General features: G+C 39.0%; 1 protein-coding gene across 1 annotated transcript in view; it reads left to right on the top strand.

Annotated features, from left to right (window-relative positions):
- Brinp1 (BMP/retinoic acid inducible neural specific 1) overlaps positions 1-23135 on the top strand; it is a 171645-nt gene that overhangs the window by 109728 nt on the left and 38782 nt on the right. The window contains exons 4-5 of the mRNA XM_058581649.1: positions 4544-4713; positions 7605-7710. Coding sequence (XP_058437632.1) covers positions 4544-4713; positions 7605-7710 — 276 coding nt within the window. The remainder of the gene's footprint in view (positions 1-4543; positions 4714-7604; positions 7711-23135) is intronic.

The following is a 23135-nucleotide window of genomic DNA, read 5'->3' as shown; positions in this document are numbered from 1 at the left end:
TGAAGGAAAGAGGAAAGGGGGTGGGAATCAGGAAGCGGAGCTGGTGGTGGGGTCCAACAGCTTGGACATTTTCTTGAGATCTCCAAATTTTTGGTGCCCTCTGTTAAATTCATAAAAATACTGGGTACGAATGACTTGGTGGAAGATGGTAAAGAGACAAATTCCACACCTGGAACAACAAACAGGGATAGTAATTTTCCTTTGTTCCTCTGAATATGGAACTTGGGGTCAAAGGAAACATATTGAAGATGTTTGACTGTGTGTGTGTGTGTGTGTGTGTGTGTGTGACATATGTGACTAAGCTTACCAGCATGCATGGAAGTACACACCTATGTGCCTAGAAAGATGTTCTGAAATGCTGTCTATGCTTGGGTGTAAGCTCATTTATATGTGCATGCACACATTGCACACATATACATGGGGATGAAATGTGTGTGTTTTTACATGTACATGAATCATGTGTATTGCATGAATGTCATTTTTTATAGGAAGCCTCATGATTCTTATCCATTTGTGAATGTTAGTGTGTGTGCGTTCATTATTTCCCACACTGTGTTTTGGGACATCTTCCCTTGGCTAATCAGAAGGCTGAGAATAAAATCACAGGGGCTAAAGAAGGAACGGAAGAGGGATATCCTAGAAGACTGAAATCCAGACAGCCTTGTTCCCCATCTGAGAACAACACCTTCTATTGACACAGAGGTAAACGGATCAAATCCCACTTCTTCTCCCATCTTGTGTATCTGATCCTACTTTGCTCTCTTCTGTAAGAAGGTGCTACAGAGTGAGGCAAAGCTCCCTGGAGGACAGGAAGGCTGAGCAAAGGCCTTTGTGGGGTGAAGAGGCAATTTACAGGAATGCCCAAGTGGCAGAGTAACTCCAAACAGAACATTCTCTTAATAAACAAGAAATTAAGTCTTAATAATGCAGCAAGAAGTCCATTAACCCCTCTTGATCTAAGGATTGCTTCTGCCAGTTCTCAGTCCAGAGGGAACTGGGCTTGTTTCACCTTCTGCTTTGTGGGCCCCTAAGAGAGCCTGAACTGGCAATTGGAATATTTATTTCCTCTGCCTTGTGACTCTGATTCCCAACATATTACTTAACCATTTACTTCTCCAGGCATCTATCTATGCGTGTATCTATTCAATCATCTATCCATCCATCTGTCCATCCATCCATCCATCCATCAGTTTATCCATCAAATGATAATTGAATATCTGCTTTTTGTCAGAACCTAGGAGAAGATTGAGAAACATTAAAAAGATGAAATGGATACTACACGTTACCCCACTTCACCACCCATCATTCCTGGAACTGAAAGTATAATTGGATGTAAAGTCATTTTTTAAGTCAAATCTATTAGGCTCCTTTGGTGTTCAAAGAACAGAACATTATGCCCTCATGTATAACAGAAGTCCACGTGAACTGGAGTGTCTTCCTTTGAATTCAAGTCAAGTCTAGGCATGTGGAGCCTAGAGATGAACTTGGATGATCATGAGTCTTCCTGTTGGGAGGTGTCAGTCTAGTTGTTGAGGCAGATTTGTTAGTCAATTAACATGGTACAAGTAGGTCCACTTCTGTGTCCATTTATTCATCTGTTGGCTTCCAATCATTTCTTAAGCACATAATGCATGCCCATATTGTGCTAGGTAATGCCATGGGGATGGGAAAAGACTCTAGCCTGCTCCCTGACCTCAAAGTGTTTCTGCTTTAGTAGGGGAGACCAGAAATCTCCAGGAGGTATGATAGGTAACATATTGGAGAAATACAGGGAATCATGAGGACATGCCTTATAAGAGTTACTCAGTTCAAGAAAAGAGTAGAAGATAGTTAGAGGGATCCCCAGAAGTAGTGCTGTGTTAGGTAACATAGGGATGTGTAGAAATTAGCCAGTAGAAGAACAGAAAGGCAGAGTCCCAACAATGACAGAAAATGGGGCACATTTGTACGGGAGAGAGCATACCCAGAAAGCAGTGAGGATACAGCTAGAGAGACCAGCTCATCAGAGCCTGGTGACCCACGTGATTTACAGAGATGTGGGCCACCCTTCTCTGGTCTTCATTCTACTATCTGCCTCCCCCTTCCCTGGCTCTTCACCTGCTGTATTGAAATGATCGCCTTCTGCCTCTGTCTCCTTCCTCCACCACCGGCCAATAGCAGCAGAATGCAGTCCTCAAGTGAGAGCTGCATATGCCACTGTAATTTTTTTTTTTTTTTTTTTGCATTTTTAGAAAGAAAAAGGAAAAAAAAGAAGAAATCAATTTAATAATATATTTAACATAACATATCCAAAATATTACCATTTCAACGTGCAATCGCGAGAACAAATTGCTAAGGGAAGATTTTACTTTTTTTCGTACTCAATCTTGGTTTGCAGTTACACTTGCAGCACATGCCAGTGTCTTATTCATTTGTCACCCCAAGGCCTGCCAAAATGCTCAGTGCAGGCACACAAAGCCTAACCAAAGGCCATGCTGAACAATGACGAAAAGAAGGTGACTCCTTCCCTCTGGATTCAGGGTGTGGCTGGGGATGCTAGTCCTCTTTGAACAGGTAGAGAGGAGTGGAAATGAACGTGCCAGGGAAGGAGGGGTGAGCAAGAGCAAGTGACAGTGGAATGGGCCAGAAATCGGGATACGATTTCAGAAGTCAGACAGGATAGAATTCCCTCTGCAAGCTGATGGCTTTTTTTTCTCTTCAGCTTGAAAAGTAATCAGCATTCTACAGATGCTGCAGTTGTCATAGACACCAGGTTTTGTTTCTGACAAAGTACTGACAGGTTTTGTTCTCTAAATATTTTATTTTTATGAATGAATTACATGTATGTATAAATATCATACAACTGTCAGCTTGCGGTTATCAAATCACAGTAGCTAACACTGCCACAGTGCTTACTATTTGCCAGGAAGGGTTAGAGTACTTTACCTAACTAACTAACCTAATCCTGGAGTCAACACTATGAGGTAAGTATGGTCAGTATTACAACTTTACACATGAAGGAATGGAAGCAGAGATGTTAGCTCAACTAGTTCAGGTCAAGGATGACTAGCTCTGTGATTGTAAATACTACTAATAATCAATTTTCTTTCTTTGTCTCTCCTTCCTTCCATCTGTCCTTCCTTCCTTCCTTCCTTTTTTCTTCTCTCCTTTCTTTTCTTCACACCTTTTCTTTCTTCCTTCCTATTTTGTGTGCTGGAGATTGCACCCAGGGCCTTGTGCATGCTAATCCCATGTTCTACCACTGAGCTACACTCCCAGTCCCATACCAATTGATTTTCAAATACTACAATGAATTGGACATTTTTCTAAACACTTATTAACTAATTTATTCTTTTTAGTAATCCTGTGGGAGTGGGTGCTCTTTTCACCCAATATTGCTAGTGAATAAACTGAGAAACAGAGAAGAGAAAAAATGTGCCCACGCTGGCAATGTTATCAGAAAGTGGAAGTAGTGGTATGCAGAAGTCCATTTGGTGGAAATCTGTAGAACTTCCTTCCTAATGTGTTACCAAGAGATCTCATTATCCAAAAGAAAAGTCACCATAGCTTAGCAGTGTTACTAATGCATGCATGCATTTCCAAGGAAAACTTTATGGAGAAAAATCTATAAATTTGTGTATTCATGTTATATCTGTCTTCCATCCATTCATTCTTCTGTCCATCCACCTTCTCTTAGATCTAAGTATCTATTTTCCTTCCTTTCTGTATCAAACTTTCTGATCATCCCTCACCCCAACCCCCAATGTGACCCGTTTCTCTTTTGTACTCTCAGAAGTACAGTGCCTGGCATATGGTAGGTACTTAAAATATTGAGTGAATGAAAGAAAAAGATGAACTAACTATTGATGTCTACTTTCCACTACTATGTGGAAAGCACTGTGCTGTGTGTCAGGATAAAGCCACTGCTGATACCTTCACAGAGTTGGAAGTTCAGTTTTCCCTCTCTCTATGGGGACACAGTTGACCCTATTTCTAGTTCTAGCTCTGTGTCTATCTCTAGCTACCTCTGAATTTCTATGTCTTATCTACTTATATGTGTGTCTATCTCTCCATCCATACACTTGTTTATCTAGAATGCTATGGGGCAGGAGAATTTAAGAAGAGAGAGAGAGAGAGGAAGGGTTGAAGGAAGGGAGGAGGGAAGACGAGGAAAGGAGGAACGGAAAGACAGTGAAGAAACAAAGAAGGGGAGGAAAGGGAAAGGAAGGTCTATGCCAAATCCACCATTTTACAAAAGAAACTGAGCTTTCTTGGAAGAGGGGGAGTGGAGATGTTGTGAGATGAGGCTGGTGAGAAGTACAGAGTGGATTCAGTGGGGATTGGATTCAGTGGCTGAGGGTGTTTCAGTGACCCTTGTCCTGATGGAGCTTGCTGCATGCTGTCACCTTGGGACTGCTGATTTTTCATCATTCCCCTGATTTTTAGAGAAAGAAGACATAATGAGGTAGAAACGCCCAGCACTTGTCAGCACCCAGGTCCTGGTTCCTCTCCTCCCACGCTGGGTCTCCATTGGCTCCCTTGTCTTGTTTCCCTTCCCATGCAGGAGAGGAGGCTTTGACCATGTACATGGACAAAAGTCGCCTCGACAGGAAGTCAGGGAATGCCACTCAAAGCGTCGAAGCTCTGCACCAGCTGGCGTCGTCCTACTTTGTTGACCGTGATGGCACCATGAGGAGACTCCATGAGATCCAGATATCAACTGGAGCAATCAAGGTATGGCTGGACAGTGGACTTGGGTGGCAGGCCCTCAAGGCAGCAGCACTTAGAGGAAGACATTCTGAGAGCAGCTGGACAGATCCAGTTCCTGACTTCATGCCCATGTACCCATGGCGCCCATGTACCCATGGCACCCATGCCAACTTCTCTGATTGAGGTGGTCACATGCTCTGTAGCTTCATGGGCACTGTGGTTAGGGTAACATGTGCACTGATGTAGGGGAGCACTCTGGCTATGGCCATGACATCATCAATAGTCCTCTGATTCAAAGAATTGGATGATCTCCACATCCCATTTCTAGATGAAGAAACTAAGCTATGATGGGGTAAATGATTTTCTCAAGATCACATAGATAGTAAAAGTCAGATTTGTGATATCTAGATCAACAATCTTTTAAAACGTTTGTGTTCTTTACAGATGGTAAAACTGGGGTCCATAGTTTGAGGCCTTTTGATCAGGGTTATACAGACAGAGAATACCTTAACGTGATTAGAACTCTGTAGACCAGAGGTCAGCAAACATATTCTGTAAAATGACAGATGATTAATATTTAGGCTTTGTGGGCCCCATGATCTCTGCTGCCCTTGCTCAACTCTGCTGTTATATCATAAAAGCAGCTGTAGACTGTATGTTCATAAAAGGGCTTAGCTGTGTTCCAATAAAACTTTATTCACAAAAGCAGGCACAGGACACACTGTGGTTTGTGGGACCACCTTCTTCCACAAGGCATTGTTCAATATAGAACCTTCTAAGATGATAGACATGCCTAAATTTGTATTGACTTGAGATAGTAACCATTAGTCACACAGGTTTATTGAATTCTTGACATGTGGCTACTGATGAAGTAAATTTGTAAGTTTATTTACTGTTACTAATTCAAAGTTATATAGGCATACTGGATAGAATAGCCCTGAACTTTCAAATCAGTGCCTTAGAGCATGGGGACTTTAAAAAAAATTATTTAAAATAAGATACATTCAGACACTCTTCTATAAAGAGAGGTGGGAGGACGTTTGTGATATAAAGAATTAGTTCTGGGGTTTCAATGCAGATTTTTCCATCTCAGAATTTCTTAAATTGTATTATGCCTGCATTTTGCTTCTCTGTCTTCACTCTGACTTCTGAATAAAATGCAGTCCTAACCTTATATTAAGACTTCTCAAGATATCTCTTGGGGACAAAAGGTGCAGAGGGAAGGTCAAGGGGAAATGACAGATGAGTCAGAATTTGACCACAGGAAGGGAAATGTGGGTGGGAGAGAGTTATGGAGGAGGGAAGTAGTAAGGAGAGAAATAAATCAGATCCACAAACAAAGGGCTAGCTTATCTGAGGAGAATCACTTATATTGGGGGGATTATGTTGTTAGGAAACTCGGCACTGAGAGAGGGATCTTTATGAAGCCATCAGAGTCAGGGAGCTGCAAAGACCTGGTTTTCATTATCACCAAATAGTTCTCTGCCCCCTGGATGGGATGAGGAATTGAGATATTGAAGCTCTGTCAGAAGATAATCCTCTTTTGTGCATCCAGGAAGTGCAGTCTTCCTCCTTAGGAGGAATTTCTCAGACAAATTGCACAGAGTTCTCTCAAGAAACCATTCTGACACGAACACTGCCTTCCGCACTCAATTTGGACTTGGATTTTTCTAGCCATTTCTTGCTACTCTCCTAAGACCCAGTGGACTAGAATTGTCTCGTTACCAGATTCCTTCAAGGCCAGCCCCTGAGCCAGGTCAGGGGAGTTTCGCCTAGTTCTTTTCCTTCCCACCATGGATATCTTTAATTAAAAAATTGGTTGTTTTAACTATCACTTGATAATAACCATGTTATTATTCTGTTCAAAAATGAATCAGTCATTTGTAAAACAAAATAAAATCTGATTATCTTCCATTTATTTTTTTGCATCTTAAAATGCTAAACATGTCAAAAATATGATCTCATTACCTGTTTAGGTGATAAAAGCAGGGGTAACATCTAATAGCAGGGGAATGAGGCTTAGAAGGGGAAAGTTACTGATCAATGTTTCACAACTGGAAAAGGGCAAAGGAGGTACCTGTGACTGTTCCCCAAGTTGCCACTCTACAATGGAGGCTGTCTTTATGGTTGAGTGCATCAAAACATATAATGGAAAGTAAAGAGATGAAGAGGCCTCTTTTCAGACTAAACAGTTCTTATTTTAAGGTTAGTTTTTGAATAACTGTTCTTCAATTGCCCATCACCTCACATCATTGAAGACAGTGTCTTGGAGATGCACAACCTTAGGATCGGAATGCTTTTCTCTTGCAGTGGCATTGATTGTTTGTTGCTCAAGCTTGTTTTGCAAAGTATGAATAATTTATTGTTCTTACCTGGTAATAATGTTTTATAGATTCCTTACAACGTATAGAGGTATATTGTAATTAAATTCTCATTTTGAGCATTTGACACTCCTGGCACTTACCACTCATCACGTCTGTCTTACAGCTTCCCTAGAAAGCATTTGCTAAGTTCGAGTTTGCAGAAGCTTAGAGAAGTTAAATGACTTCCTTATGTCACACAGCAAATAAATGACCCAACTGGGATTTAACACTGATTTTACTGATTCCAAAGCCTGGGATTCTGTAATGTATATATAATGCTTCAACTTATTAGATAGACTACAGTATACTCACAGCGACCTTAGTTAGGGAGTGAGGGCCAGGGATAGAAACCAGGCCCTATGGCTCCAGGCTGTGTGCTTCAGCATCCTGCAACCCTGTCTGCTCTTTGACAGGAGAGATGTTGAGGAGACAGCTGTGACCTGAGGTCACAAGACCTATCTGTAGGCTGTGCTCCGCTGGGGAATGACTCTTCAGGGTCTGCCCTAGCGAAAGACGTCTGTCTCACACTTGTCTATTTGACATCCACTCTAGGTCACAGAGACACGCACTGGGCCTCTGGGCTGTAACAGCTATGACAATCTGGACTCTGTGAGTTCCGTCCTTCTGCAAAGCACGGAGAGCAAACTGCACCTTCAAGGTAGGAAGCTAATGGGGAAGGTGGGGCCAGAGGCAGGGAGGGGACACAGCAGGGGTGTATTGTAGGGGAGGAGAGAGTCCAGTCCAGTCCAAGGGAGAATGAAGAAGAGAGGAACAGAACCAATGGAACAGGAAACCAATGGAAGCTACAGATATGGAAATCGGTTATGATATGATACAATCTTTTAGAATTTTAACATATACAGGGCTTTAAATTTATGGATATTAATTAGTTTTCAGATAGAACACATGGGGATATGAGCTTTATCTGGTTATTTTGATGAAAATGTCTAAACAGTATTATTTATAGATGCCCCAGATCTAATATATATTAAAATTGCATATCATATCATCTGAATTTCCTACATTATTGTTCTTGATTTTCAGTGTGTTTTGGCAGGTGTTATTTGAATCTCAAGACGTATAAGACATTTTATAGAATTTCTGATTCTCCATAATTTTTCATTCCCCTTATTTGTTAATAATTTGTATTCTTAAATAAACACACACACACACACACACACACACAGATACTTTTAGCAGCTTAGAGAGTAAAAATATTCCCAGACTTGATAGTAAAGAATGCAAACATTGCAGGGATTGGTTTGTTGATGTTTGTAAATGTTTGTACTTATTCAATTGTGTGTTATATATCAGGCTCATGTCAGATGCTCCATGTGTGTTTATTATCTAAAGAAAATATACCCTTTACAATAGTAAGTTAACTTTTTAATCCACATTTTAAAGAGGAGAGATGATTGCAAGGGAATAAAAATGAGTAGGATCAAAGTACAGATGGTGCTGTTTTAAGAAGCATATTTTATGATATTTAAAAGAAACAATGTATACATCTCAATTTTCTACATGAGAAGACTAAACAAATTGTGTTGCATCCATAAACATAATTTTAGGCAGGTACTGAAATGTTATTTATTAAGATTTCTTTTCCTGAATATGTGAAAGTGATTTGATATTAATTAACAAATGGAAGATTTATGATTGAATGTATGGTATCATCTGAACAGTATAAAAAAAAAAAGAAAATTGATACTGTAAGAAAGTATCCCAAAGTGTTAGAAGAGGTTACTGATGGTTGGTAAGGATATAGACAATTTATTTTAGGCTTCTAGTTTCTTTTCTAATTTTCCTACAATGATCATGTATTAACTTTATAGTCAGAAAAAAAATGACATGCTTTAACTTGAAGCAGACTAAAAATGTGACCTTCCATAAAGGTATATGATAAAGGTGATTCTGAATGTCAGTGGGAGGAAGCTGGGTTGAGATTGACAGGTAGTGCTAAGCAGAGCCTAATATGACTTTTATATTCTGGTTCCTTGGCAACTCTTTGATTCATGCTCCTGTTATAGAAGATGGCTGGAAAAAGTTTCAGGGAGGGCTGGGGAGTGTCACCTGGGAGCCCCCAGTGAAACCCTCTCAGGGAAACTCAGCCATTGATAACTGTATAGTGTTAAAACATAACACAGTAGAACTTAACATATAGGAGTTGGGGGAACCTAACCCCATTAATAAAGAAAAGAGTAAACAGCATGGTGAGAATGGTTTGCTAATACCTGTTAAGAAAGTGGATGAGAAAGACAGATCTGCCCCGGATGTGGCAGGTTTTCAACATGGTGGTTTGCATGATATCCACAACAACTTTGTGAAGTGAGATCCAGGATTTGATTCCAGGTTTTTTTTTTTTTTGGACTCCAATGTGTGTTTCCAGCATATTAATAATGGAGACATCTAAAAGTTACAACTGGAATAAAGTTAATAGGAAATTAGCAAGATGTTACTACCAAGGAACTTCCTGACATCTTAGGGACAGTTAGAAAAGGCTGATCTACCTTGATGGCAATGAAGTTTAATGTTCAGGGAGTTCTTACAATTTCTCATTCTAAGTTTGTATTGAGTTTTGTATTTAATCTTGACTTTTTTTCTTCCAAAAGCAACTATTGTATAAGAGTCTGTCCTTCAAAATGTGGATCTGCTCTTGGTTTCATTACTGCAAGTATTCTAGCCACTGTAAAGAAGGTGACAGCCTTTTCCTACTCTGTACTGGTCAGAGCACACCTGGAGAACTGGATCTGGGTTCAAGCATCCAGCTTTAAGGGGGATGTTGAGAAACTGCAGTGTGTCTGGAGGAGGTATCTTATGACAAGGACTGGTCTACTGATACTTGTCTTGCAGAAAAGACAGTTGGCTTCATTATTATGAATAAAATGTGCAAGACAACCTGGTGGGGGAACCAGAAGGATCCCAGCTTTCAACTCAGTATAAAATAGATCTACCTTTCTTCTTTTTTTCTTATGCTGGAGATTGAACCCAGAAGCTTGTAAGCACTGGGTAATTGCTACATCCTAGCCCTAAAATAACTAAAATAGACCATCTAATGCAGTTTCATGTCCGAAACCTGAGATGATCTGCTGTGTGACACAGTGACTCCCTCCTATCTGGGAGTTACAAGTAGCTGATATTTGGTGAGAATCTTACAGAGTTTATTTAGGCAATGTTTAATTTGGGTTGTTGAATTAATGCAGATTCTAGGATTTTATGATAATGATGATTCATCAAATCTTTACTGAGACTATGGGCCAAATCCAATACTAGAACCTAGACATATGGTCACAGATCAGTTTAATTCAACAAATTATATATATATATATATATATACACACACACACACATATACATATATAACTAAATAAAATAAATTGTATGTTATAAATTTATAAATAATTATATATATGTGTGTGTGTGTGTATATATATATATATATATATATATATATATATATATATTTTTTTTTTAAGAATCCATCTTAGCTAATGAAGTAGGCAAAATGATAGTTGTGAACCAGATAGACATTATTTCTGCCTCAAAGAAATATAAACTGTATCAGAAAAGACAGACTTCAAACAATCGATAAATGTAATGAATTTTAATAGAAAAGAAAATCAGTGTTATTGGTGGTACCAAATTTTATGAGGATATATAGATATAGATATAGATATAGATATTATTAAGGAGTCAAAAAAGTTTCCTATGTAAAAATACATAGAATGAGATTTGAGTGTTGAATGGGGGTTAGGGCATGGATACAGAGGCAGATAGAAGCATATTTATCAAGGGTCATTTGAGAAAACTGAGGATCTTATGAGATTATAACAAAGGAATCAGTGGTGAGAAAGTCAAGGTTAACTTTTAAGTTCACGGAGGCCTCTGCAGCACATTAATGAGCTGAATGTTAATTTGGGATCTGTGGACATTAAGAAAGAGGAAGTAGCATGAATAGAATAGTATTTTGGAAGATTACTCTTGCTTCTGTGTGGGCAATCATTTAGAGAGGGGTGTTAGAGATTAGTGACAGCCTAGGAGGTTACTGAGTTCTCAAGATGCAATGACACAAGTTTCCACCATGAAGTTAGCAGTTGGGGTAGAAAGAGAGAGACCAGTTCTAGAGATATTAAGGCCATTACATCAGGTTTCAATAAAAAGATCATGAAAAATGTAGATAATTGAGCGAATGGGATTTAATGCTGATAGTGAAGGTGGACAGGTAGAGATCTATGATTCAAGGTAATGCATAATATAATAGGAAAAATGAAAGTAATACATAGAATTATGGGAATTGAGAAAAGGGAGTAATTTATTCTCTCTGTCTAGGTGGAGGAGTTATAGAAAAATAGATGTCTAAGGAAGAATAATACTCTCCTAGTTGAAGGTAAAATGAAGAAACTTTTTCTTAAGTACAAGACAGGAGAATATCTCATGGCTTTTGAGTACGCTGATATTTATTTAGTAGGATCCAAAAAATTAAGTATAAAGGAAATGAAAAAAGCTGGGCTATATTAAAAAGAAAAATGCTTGTCATCAAAATATAGAATGAAACTTACAGAATGAATGCAATAGAATGAAAATGCAAATCATACAACAGAACAAAATATTTATCATCCATATATCTGACTAGGAACACTTCAGCAGAATATATAAAGAACCCCTAAAATCAATTCAAAAAAGCCATCAGAAAAGAAAATGGACAAAAGACATGAGCAGGTACTTCACAAAGAAGAATATGAAATGGGCAAGTAAATATTTGAAAAGGCACTCAACTTTCCTAGTCTCCAGAAAAATCTAAAGTGACATTGAAGAAAACAAAATCATGGCATTTGCAGGTAAATGGATGAAGTTGGAGAATATAATGCTAAGTGAAGGGAGCCAATCCCCAAAATACAAAAGGCTGAATGTTTTCTTTGATATGTGGATGCTGACTCATAATGGTGATTGGGAGGGGAAGGGAGCATGGGAGGAATGGAGGGACTTTAGATAGGGCAAAGGGGAGGGAGGGGAAGGGAGGCGGGAAGAAATGATGGTTGAATGAGTTAGACCTCATTACCCTAACTACATGTAGAAGACACCACTGGTGTGAAAATACTTTGTGTACAGTCAGTAACTTGAAAAATTATGCTTTCTATGTGTAATATGAGATGAATTGCATTCTGCCATCATGTATAACAAATTAAAATACATAAAAAATCTAAAGTAATAGTACAATCTAATATCAATCATAGCACAGTAATCAGTGTGGCAAATGAAAACGACTGACAATATCAAAGAGGGGCCGTGAAGCAGAGGGAACATACACACATTGCCTATGAGAGCATGAGTTAGTTATAACCATTATTGAAAATTCTTGGCATTATGTACTAAAAACTACATATTTCCTTGCCCTATAGGCAAAGAAAATCAAATAATTGTTTTAGAAGTCCATACAGAAAGAGTTAATGTTTGGCCTGGGGTTGTGGCTCAGTGGTAGAGGTAGAGCACTTGCCTAGCATGTGTGAGGCACTGGGCTCAATTCTCAGCACCACATATAAATAAATTTAAAAATTAAGGTCCACTGATAACTAAAAAATATTTTTAAAAATCAGTTAATATTTGGGGAGAGAAATGGGGCAGTTACTTGAGGGGGATGTGCTAGTCACCTTGTCATTGCTGTATAAAATACTTGTGAAAATCAACTTAGAGGACGGAAGATTTGTTTGGGCTCAGTTTCAGGTGTTTCAGTCCATGTCCAGTTGGCTCCATTGCTGTGGGTTTGTGGTGAATCAGAGTGTATCATGGTCAAGAGGGTGTGGTGAAGAGCTGCTCACCTTGTAGGAAAGAAGAGAGACAGCCAGAGAGACACAGAGAGAAAGGAGCAGGGTGCACAGTATGGTTGCCAAGGACACACCCCCAAGAACTCATTCCTTTCAACTAGTTCCCACCTGTGACAGTTTCAAACACCTCCCAGTAGTGCCACTAGATTATGCTTTGGGGGATGTTGCATCTCCAAACAATAACAGGGGAAGAGAGGTTACTGGGCTTATTGGTAATGTTCTGTTTCTTAATCTGGGTAGAAGCACATGGGTACCTTTGCTTTGTGAGATTTCATAGAGCTACGTACACACATCGTTTATGTATATAGAAATGCATTTCTGTATATGCAGTGTGCATCTAAACATGGATTGAATCATGTGTCCCATCTTGACATCCTCTGCAAATAGAAAACATGGATCCAACAGAGAGGCATTAAAGAAGAAGTGGTAGTCTAGCTCAGGAGTGGACAGGCCACATGGACTGAGAGCAGGGAAGACAGAAGTAACAATGAATAGTTATTTAATCAGTGCTTTAATATGTACCAGTGACTGCAGAAATTTATTTTTATTTGGTTTATGTTTTCCTATTCCTATTTAATTTATTCCTTTTTAGCAAATTTATTTTATTAGATTGTTAATTTATTACAATTTCTTGGTGGAGGGGAATACCTGCGATTGAACTCAGGTGCGCTTGATCCCTGAGCCACAGCCCCATCCCTATTTAGTATTTTATTTAGAGGCAGGGTCTCACTAAGTTGCTTAGAAACTTGCTTTTGCAGAAGTTGGCTTTGAACTTGCAATCCTCCTGCCTCAGCCTTCTGAGCCTCTGGGATGATAGTCATGTGCCACTGTACCTGGCTAATCTATTACAATTTTAGTGATCACATGATTCCTATGAGCAAATCGTATATAACATCCCTATTTTGCAGTTGAGTAAACTGGGGCTCAGAGAGGCTACTCAATGAGCGATTGAGCTGGAATTTTAACTCAGCCATCCTGACTTCAAAGCTCCTCCTTCTTGAAATGGTGTTGCCATCTATTTCTCTATTCCTTTCCCATTCCTTTGAATGAGACTGGCAGGAGAGATTCTGCCAAGATTTGTTATGTGAGATTGAGGAGGATATGAAGGGCACACTAATGACCTCCAGCTTGTGGTGTTTCATACAGTGTTCATTAAAATAGAGCAACAGTAGAGTGAAATGGCAAAAAAAGATAGAAGAGTCCTGGAGAAGATTAGAAATTAGAAAGGACCATGGAAATGAGCAGAGGCTATTAGTAGTCATAGCAGCAACAACCGAACTAGTAGTAATAACACTAATGGCATAATGATAACTTCTTATTTTTATACTTCTCTCTCCAAGAAGCCCATTGTGTGTTTTACTGACATTGTCATGTAATTTAATCTAGTATCCATCTGGTGGAGTACACAGAGCTCTGCCTCAGTAGCTCATTGATGTGAAAGAGATGCAGAGAGAATATTTTGCTGAAATCTATGGATGGTATAGAGATTTATTCTCTCATATGGTTGCTCATTTATTTAACAATCTTTTAATGGGCATCAACTATACATCAAATATGGCTTTAAGAAGAGGAGAAGCAGAAGAGAATAAGCTAACTCAGTCATTTTGGAGCTTATATTTAGTGTGGGTATCGGGGGAGCTGATAATAAACAAGTAAGCAAAGAAATATATTTTCTTTACAGTCAGAGAGAGAGAGTTTGGGAGCAGATCATGTAGAAATTTGTAGACCATGGAAACAAATTTAGATTAGGTTTTACTCTAGATGAAATGAGAAGCCTTTGAAAATTTGAGCAGAGGAGTAACTTGACCTGACTTACATTTTAAGTGGATCACTATGGCTATTGAGTAAAAAGGACCATTAGGGACAGAAACATGACGAGGACCCCAGTTAGGGAGCTATTGTGTTTATCAAGGTAAGAGGAAATGAAGGTGGTGTGAAGTACTGGAATTTATGGATATATTTTTAAGACATGCTAACATTATTTGCCAATGGACCAGAAAATGCTTATAAGAGAAGGAGAGAAGTCAAGGGCAATTTTGAGGTCTGCCTAAGCAATGGTACTGATGACATTGCCGCTCATTCATGTGACAAGACTGTGGGAATGGCCATTTTTGATGACCTCTGAGAAATTGGGTTAGAACCTCAAGTTGAGAAGTCTGTGAAATATCCAAAATGTAGATGTGGAGTGGGAAAATTCGGAAAGTCAGAGGAGAGGTCTAGAAATATCAATTTTAGCATAGAAATACCACTTAATGATATGTGCTTGGACAAGAATACCTTGGGGGAGGATGTAGATAGAAGAATTAAAGAATAAATTTATGGAGTCACAAAGAATTAAATATAGCAAGGTTGGGACAATGGTATAGTGAAGAACAAGAAGTTCAGAAGTGCCTGGGAGAGGGTAGAGTGCCAAGAGAGTATGGTGTTCTGGACATCAATTAAGGAATATTTTCCAAAACAGATAGTGAGTTAAGGATGTTGCTTTGTGGCAGAGAACTTGTCTAGCATGAGCTAGGCCCTGTGTTTCACCCCTAATACTTCAGAACAAATATAAGCAAGCAGAAAAAGGAAAGAAAAAACAGAGATAGTGATCAGCTATATCAAATGTTACTAATAGGATAATTAAGATGGGTACTGGGAAAGGAGTAATGGATTGAGCAACATGGAAGTCATTGGTGACCTCCACAAGAAGTGTTTCAGTCCAATTACAAGGGTGAGATTCTAAGTAGAGTGAGTTCAAGAGCAAATTCTACAGAGGAGTATTATAGTTAATGGCACAATAGCACAAGGTGATGTGGTGTCAAGTGATTTTTTTCCCTTCTTTTTAAACCTAGAAACAATAAAACTTTTGTGTAACTATGGGAATTATTTTGTTGAGAGGAAAATATTGTTGCTGTGAGCAAGAGGTGCTGATTTTAGCATCAAAGGTGAGCACACAGAGTGAATAGGGTCTTGTGTGAAACATTCATTCATCTTATGTAGGAGCTCCCAGCCATTGTGAAGAGTAGGAGTGGAGGAAAGACGGCATCAGGGTGGGTGCACCTCACAGACCTGGTAAATGGAGGCATTCTGTTGAACTTTTTGATTACTTGTCATCAGTTTTAAGTTGCATGATTCTTTAGATTTAATATCTCTGAAATTAGAATGCTTCTTACAATCGACGGTGTGTCGTAGTTTAATTGGCAAGGTGTTATTTTCCTAGTGTATATAAGGCAACAGTATGCTTTACCATGAATGGCAACTTAGATTCCACGGCATATGCTATTTTTTTCTCAGTGTAGAAGGAATGAGGTTGTTAGCTCATTTTATTTCTGAAAGAGAAAGATGGATGGGAGGAGGGTGGAGATTGTTAGAAGATGGGGGGACTAAGCCAGTGAGAGGAGAAGGAATCAAGGATTGCTAACTTGAGGCAACACTTCCCATTTGCCTAAACCTCCAGATGAGGTCATCTGAGACTACTGTGTTCTGAGAGCCTCTCTCTCATTTTCCCATTCAAATGGTCCATTTTATGTCTTGGTCTCAAGTCATCTCTCCTTCTCCTCTTTCTTACCCCTTCCCTCCAAATTCTCCCCTTTGACCCTCACTTTTCAATGTCCTGTTTCTCTTCTTGAAATGGAAGTTTCTTCCAGACTTGGCTCCATCTCTGACTGCTTATGCATCCAGATGTTCTTCATGCCTTAAACGTCATTGCTCTTCTCTTCTTTCGAGTTTGATGCATCTTTCAATGATCAACACAAATGTCCCTTCATTGGAATCATCCTTCTTTATCCGGCCTTAGTTCAGCCCTTCATGTCCTCATTTGTCCCCATCCTGGACCATCGCATGGGTTACTAAACGAGCCTCTTAGATTCTCCTCTACTCCTGCTGACCCACACCATCACAGCACCCAGTACAGTCTTCTTAGAGCCAAATCAAATACTGTCACTTCCCTCCATAACATGTCACAGCCTCTGTGGAGACTTTTTGCTGTATAATTTAGACATAAACTAGCACCAGACTCTTCAGCATCTAATTTTTCCCTCTCTTCTTGGGTTTTCTTACTCTGCTATCCAACAGATGCCCACATCTGCACTCTAGGCCTATGGAATTTCTTACAGACATTGTTTATAACTTTCAATTTTGTGTCACTCTGTACCTTTTTCATGCTCTCTCTCCAATTCCTAACTTCCCACCTCTCCCAGGAAGTTTTCTTCATCTCCCCTCCCCAGGCTATTAGACACCCTGCCCTTCTTCTTCCCTAGGATTAACACAATAGTATACACATCCTGTTACTAATCTGACTTCCCCATTGGAGCACAAATCGCTAGGGAGTAAGCCCCATCTCTTTTTCTAGCAGAATACATAGAGAGCCTAGTTTACAGACACTACTCAGAAATATTTGCTAAATGAATTAAGAAATGAAAGGATGAATGAATGAATGAGAAAACCAGAGTCCATAATGAGCTCTGTTTTCTCTAACCTTTTTCCACTTCGTATCCACATTGCACCGAATCCAGTTCAACCTGATGACCATTTCCTGAGGATCTGTGTCTTGCTGAACACCGTGCTTCTTTGTGAGGATCACATTCTTAAAAGGGCTGTGCTTTTTCTGCTGCACTGGATGCTACATCATCCAGGCAAGGGTCATGCAATTGATTCCTCCAAATGCCATTTCTTCAGAGAAGCCATTTGGCTTCTCTTGCCTTCTATATTATGACCTTCATCATTTTCTTCATTATAAAAGAGTTCCAATGTAGAAGAGTGGTTTCAATAAAAAGCCTTGGACTGAGAAAGACTTCTAGCCAAGTACTAGATCTGACCTTTGCACACTAATTGATCTCAGACAAGTCAATGCAGCTTTTGAGACTGTATTCCTAACCTACATCATAGGGTTATTGTGAGTATGATGCTTAAAACAATATGCAACAATACCTGGCTCAGATTAGGCATTAAAATATGTTAGGCATCCTTTGTACCATCTTGATCAACATGGTATTTGCAAAACATTTACTTTATCTTTACATCCTCCATGGCCTATGTGCTTTGCTGGTATCAAATTCTCTTTAAATATTTGCTAAATGAACAAGTGCAGTGTTCCTTACCTAAGTAGGAACTTGATAAATCAATCCACAAGACCTTACAATTATTTATGATGCACCAAATGCTGAGAACAATCACTGTACTAGTTAAAGTGGAAAATCATAGACCAGAAGATTAAACCAAATACATATTCATAGATTGCATACTTGGCCCCTTAAAAGATAAACCTGAGTTTGATTATTCTCTTTATGGCTCAAGCAAGTGATCAAAAGTTTTCTTGATGGGTTGATATTCAGTGTACATTAGTTCACACTTTTGGATTAATTTTTCTAAAGCATGAGTAATTAGGATTGACCCTTGCCCAAAAACTTTCAATGGCTCCCCCAGGTCCCTAAAATATTTAAGAGTCGCTTTTTTTTTTTTTGTATAAGGAAGCTTAGCATCTAAGACCCTTCATGACGATGGAATTCCAATCTCCCTTTCCAGGCCAGAGTTAGGCAATGACTCCTGGTCAGGATCTGCTTGTCTAATTAGCAGTGACCTAAGAGACACTGGTAAGAATCCAGTGTGTCTACCTTCTTGTGGCCCTAAGAAGCTTGCTCAATAAAAAAGCTATGTCTTTATTGACAAATGAGATCTCTGATTTCCACCCAGCTGGCTCCATCCAAATGTTGGTTTTCTTTTTTACGTGCCAAGAAGCACCCTGTTTTGTGCTGTGTCTGAGGAGAAGAAGGGTTGTTCAAGAAGGGGACTGAAGATGTCAATCAAAGACTCAATCAAAAAGAAAATCGAATGGAGAGGACCAGTAGAGAAGAGTTGACAGTGCTAAATCTTTGGACAAGTTAATTAAATCTCTGAACTTCCCTAGATGTTTCAGTCTGCAAAATGGGAAGAACACCTTCATCTCCCAGGGTTTTGTTCAGCATTTAACTGGAAAACATATATCTCAAGACCAAGGGGACTGACATAGCTATTATAGGTAATTACCATGCACGGGATGGAGGGCTCATTTCTTTAGATCCACATCTCATGTGAACCTCAACGCAGCCAAATTTTCCATATGTTTAAGATGGAGGCTTATAGAAGTTAAAGAATTGTCTTGAAGGTGGCAGAGCAAGAATTTGAACACAGTGCCCCTGAAACATTTTTTTCATGCTGATTCTCAATCTGGGGTATGCAGATAATAACTGTGGTTTTTATTAGAGCAAGTGTTTTTTATATCTCTTTCTATGTAAGAGCACCGTAAACCCTATTTACTGTAGAGAGTCTGTAATCTTTTTTTTTAAGCTACTTGCCTATTGTGTATGTGTAGATGGGACTGATTTCCATTTCTCATTTTCTTAAAAGGACCCATAGCCAGAAAAGTCTGAATACCCCTAGAATAGATGATCACTCAGCCTTAGAATAGTTCATGAGGAGAAGACTCTAAAAATGCTGCCTCTGACCTGGAGAAACCTGGGGTCTAGAATAAGCTCCACACTCAGACTTGAGCAGGAAGGAGGTAGAAATTCAGAGCCAGGGATTACAGTTGGGTGTGAGCTGATGTGGAGACAAGACTCCTCAGGAGTTAACATCGGCATGGTTATGTGTGGCTGTCCCTTACTAATAAACTCAAGGCCAAGTTTGCAGGGTGGAAATCCTGACAGATTAATGATCGATGTGGTCATTCGTTGTTCTACTTAAAAATCATGTCCCTTTGGATTCCTTGTCGATAGCATTGATTGTGCAGAAATCAGGCTTCAGGTAGCCAAAACCTGAATAAGTCACCCAAGATAATGAGTTTATTGACTGCTTATAGATATGGTACCTGTTTGTTTTAAAAAACGATTGAGTCAGTCCTTATTGTTTCCCTCATAGTTCTCCTTAGAATTTAACTTTACTTTTGCACTGCAAATGCATCACTTTTGATGTGCCTTTTATTATATTCTAATAATTCCGTCAGGTCTCATGGGCAGAAGTGTACTTAACTGCACCTAAATTGTAACTGAGAACCCTGAGAGTAGAAGCCACATGCTTTACAATGTGCTCATTGTTCGCTTCTCTCTTGTATAGTGTTTAGCTCAGAGTAGATGTTCAATAAATGTTCGCTGATTTGAATTAGTTTCAGCTGTCCAGTCAATTTGCTTCGAATTTAAATTTTTATGGTGCTAAAATATATACAATGTAAAATTTAACATTTTAACCATTTTAAGATGTACAGCTCAGTGGCATTAAGTACGTTCATGAAGTTGTGCAACTATCATCACTATTTCCGGAACTTTTCATCATACAAGCATAAATTCTGTAGCCATTAAGCCTTTCTTCCTTACCACCCCCTCTCTCCAACCTCTGGCCATGGCTTTGTTCTCTGTGAATTTTCTTATTCTGGATATTTTAAATATATAGAATTATGTAGCACATGATTTTGTGTGTGTGTGTGTGTGAGTGTGTGTGTGTGTGTGCCTGGCTTCTTTCACTTAAGTAGCATGCACTAGTAGTATTCTATTCTTTTCATGGCTAAATTGGTATTCTGTTGTATAGATACACCACATTTCATTTATCCACCATCAGCTCATGACATTGAGGTTATCCTCTAATCCTATAATTTTTAGGATTAGAGCTGATACAAACACTCATGTACACGTTTTTGTTTTAATACCTATGTACAATTCTTTTGGATATCTTCCTAGGAGTTAAACTGCTGGATCATTTGGCAATTAAGTTATGAAAAACGTTTGCTGTATTTTGCAGTAGATTTCATGATTGCATTATTTGCTGGCTCCTCTGAGAGATTCTACGGGCTCTGGTGTGCTGCCACGTGATTGGCAGTGCTGTGCTGCGGGAGGATTGTGCTGCCTATTCAGTCAATACTGGTTGTGGCCATGTGATCTGCTTGAGCCAATGTAATGGGAGAGGACATGGTACTTCACCTCGGAGCAGGTACTTCAGGAGACATTGCCTAGCTTGTCTTCTGCTCCCTTTCATGTACCATGAGAACAGCATATTCCTGAGTGGTCTACTCTTTCAGCCTAAATCCTAAATAAATAAATGCATCAGGAGCAGAGCCAGAGCCTAGTCAACATTAAACATGAGCAAGAAATAAACCTTTGTGGTCATAAGCCACTGGGATTTTGAGGTTACTTATTACCACAGATTAATTTAGAGAAAGCTCCGTAATATTGAAACACTAGATTAAATAACATAAACCACATTTATTTACTGCAGGACTTCTCAGTGCCTTCACTGTGCTAATGGATATTATGAGTCTCAAGAGGGGAATTAAGTGACCAGAGTTTTCCGAATGTGTTTGAGCCTGGGGATATTTGCAGATCTTTGATTCCAAGGCATACAACTTGGAAAATGCTGTATTATACATTACCTCTCAGGTTCAATCCCATCCAAAATAACTTTTCTGATATCTTCTCTTACAGAAATGGGGGCTTTTTTTTTTCAGTTCTACTGGAACTTGTGCTGGATTATATTTACATGTTATTATCATTGTACACTAATGAGTCTTCTTATGTCATACAACTCAAGCTTCTTGAGGTCAGACACCATGACTTCAGCATCCAGTGTAACACTTAACTAAACCCAGAGTGGATGGAAGGAGTTATTAATAGATGCTGAAGAAAGTACTTTCATTTTTGCATACCTACAATGATCTAGTGTTGTGCTTTGTATTTTGGAAAGCCATATATTACAGTTATCTTCAAGAATCATATCTTATAATAACCGATCCAAAAAAAAAAAAAAAAAACTGGGCTGAAATTAGTGGTCAAGTCTTTTTCTGCCATTGATCTCTCAAACTTTTTCAGGAAATGTGTATTTTTTACTCAGATCTTTCTGAGTACTTGTCTGTGACTTCTGAGATGAAGTCAGAATAGCTTCAGGTCTCAGGCTATGATATTGGGAATGAAGATCCAGGTTCTGCTTAAGAAGAGAGGCCTAGATAGGCGGGGCATCTAAGCCTAGACTGAACAGCGGGCATCTCTGAAACACTTCCCTCTAAATTCACCTTCCTTCCAACACATTGCTGGGCACCTACTAATATGCTAGATGACAGGAAAATGGATGAGGAAAGCCTCCTGCACTCAAGGAGCTGTCAGATGGGGGGAATGTGAGCATCAGCACACATAATCAGATGAGAATCTGAGATATGCTCAAGGTGTCTTTGTTGCCAGCAGATGAGCTACCTGAGGCTGCCCATGGCTTCTTTTTTTTTTCTTTTTTCTTTTTTTTTAATTTTTTTATTGTTGGCTGTTCAAAACATTACATAGTTCTTGATATATCATATTTCACACTTTGCTTCAAGTGGGTTATGAACTCCCATTTTTAAAGGAAGCCGTGGAAAGTCAGGCAAGAACAGGAATTGGCATCAGTTTAACACGTATCCTGCAACTTCATGTGTGTTATTGATTTGATTTTTATATTTAGGTTCATTGATGCATAATTGACAGGTAGACAAAATTACTCTTTTGGGTTGGATCTTTATATAAATTTCTGTGAAAGAAAAACTGAGGAACAAAGAAGTTAGGCCCCTGAGCTTCTCCAAGGTCAAGTTGTTGGTCAGAGCTGGAGGCACAATCTGAATGGGGAAGAACTTGGCATGTTCAGGGGCACAGCAGGAGGTAGAAGAGGGGGGCCTGGGTGGGTAGGATTTGGAGACATCAGTTCAGCCAGGAGTCAGATAGCACCTGTTCTTACAGGAATCAAGTTTGGTATTTATCATGAATACTGTGAAGCAACTTATATTTAAATTGAATCAAGCTCTTCTTAAAGTTTCAAGAGTATCTTCATGATGAAATTGAATAAAAATGATGTTGGCTTCCTTATCTCTTATCTTTTTTAGAGTTAAAATTGTCATTTAGAAGTCGGTCTGCTCCCAATCCCTTTTGTTAATATCAACCGTTGTCTGTTTTTATTTATTAATTGCTGTCTTTCTTTCTTACGGTAAGATCCATGAGAGCAAGGACAGTGTTTCTAGTATCTTGCCCTTTCTTCAGAGCCTAGAACAGTACCTGGGACGTATCGCATGCCGAATCAATCTTTGCTTAATAAAAGAAGGAACAACCACTCAGAGTAAAATCATGGAAAAATAAAAGTTGGAATAAATCTTAATGGTCATCTAGTACAGAGGTTGACAAACTTTTTCTTTAAAGAGCAAGATGGTAACTATTTTAGGCTTTGTGGGCCACATGGTCTCTATTGCAACTATTCAACTTTTCCATGTGCATGACTTTTTTTTATTTACAAAAATAGGCTGCAG

This window comes from Marmota monax, unplaced genomic scaffold (genome assembly GCF_021218885.2).
Source record: "Marmota monax isolate L192 unplaced genomic scaffold, Marmota_monax_Labrador192_F-V1.1 WCK01_AAM20220418_F8-fsc00020, whole genome shotgun sequence".
NCBI classification, from domain to species: Eukaryota; Metazoa; Chordata; class Mammalia; order Rodentia; family Sciuridae; genus Marmota; species Marmota monax.
The sequence above is the reverse complement of the archived record's forward strand: the minus strand, read 5'-3'. Positions and strand labels throughout refer to the sequence as shown.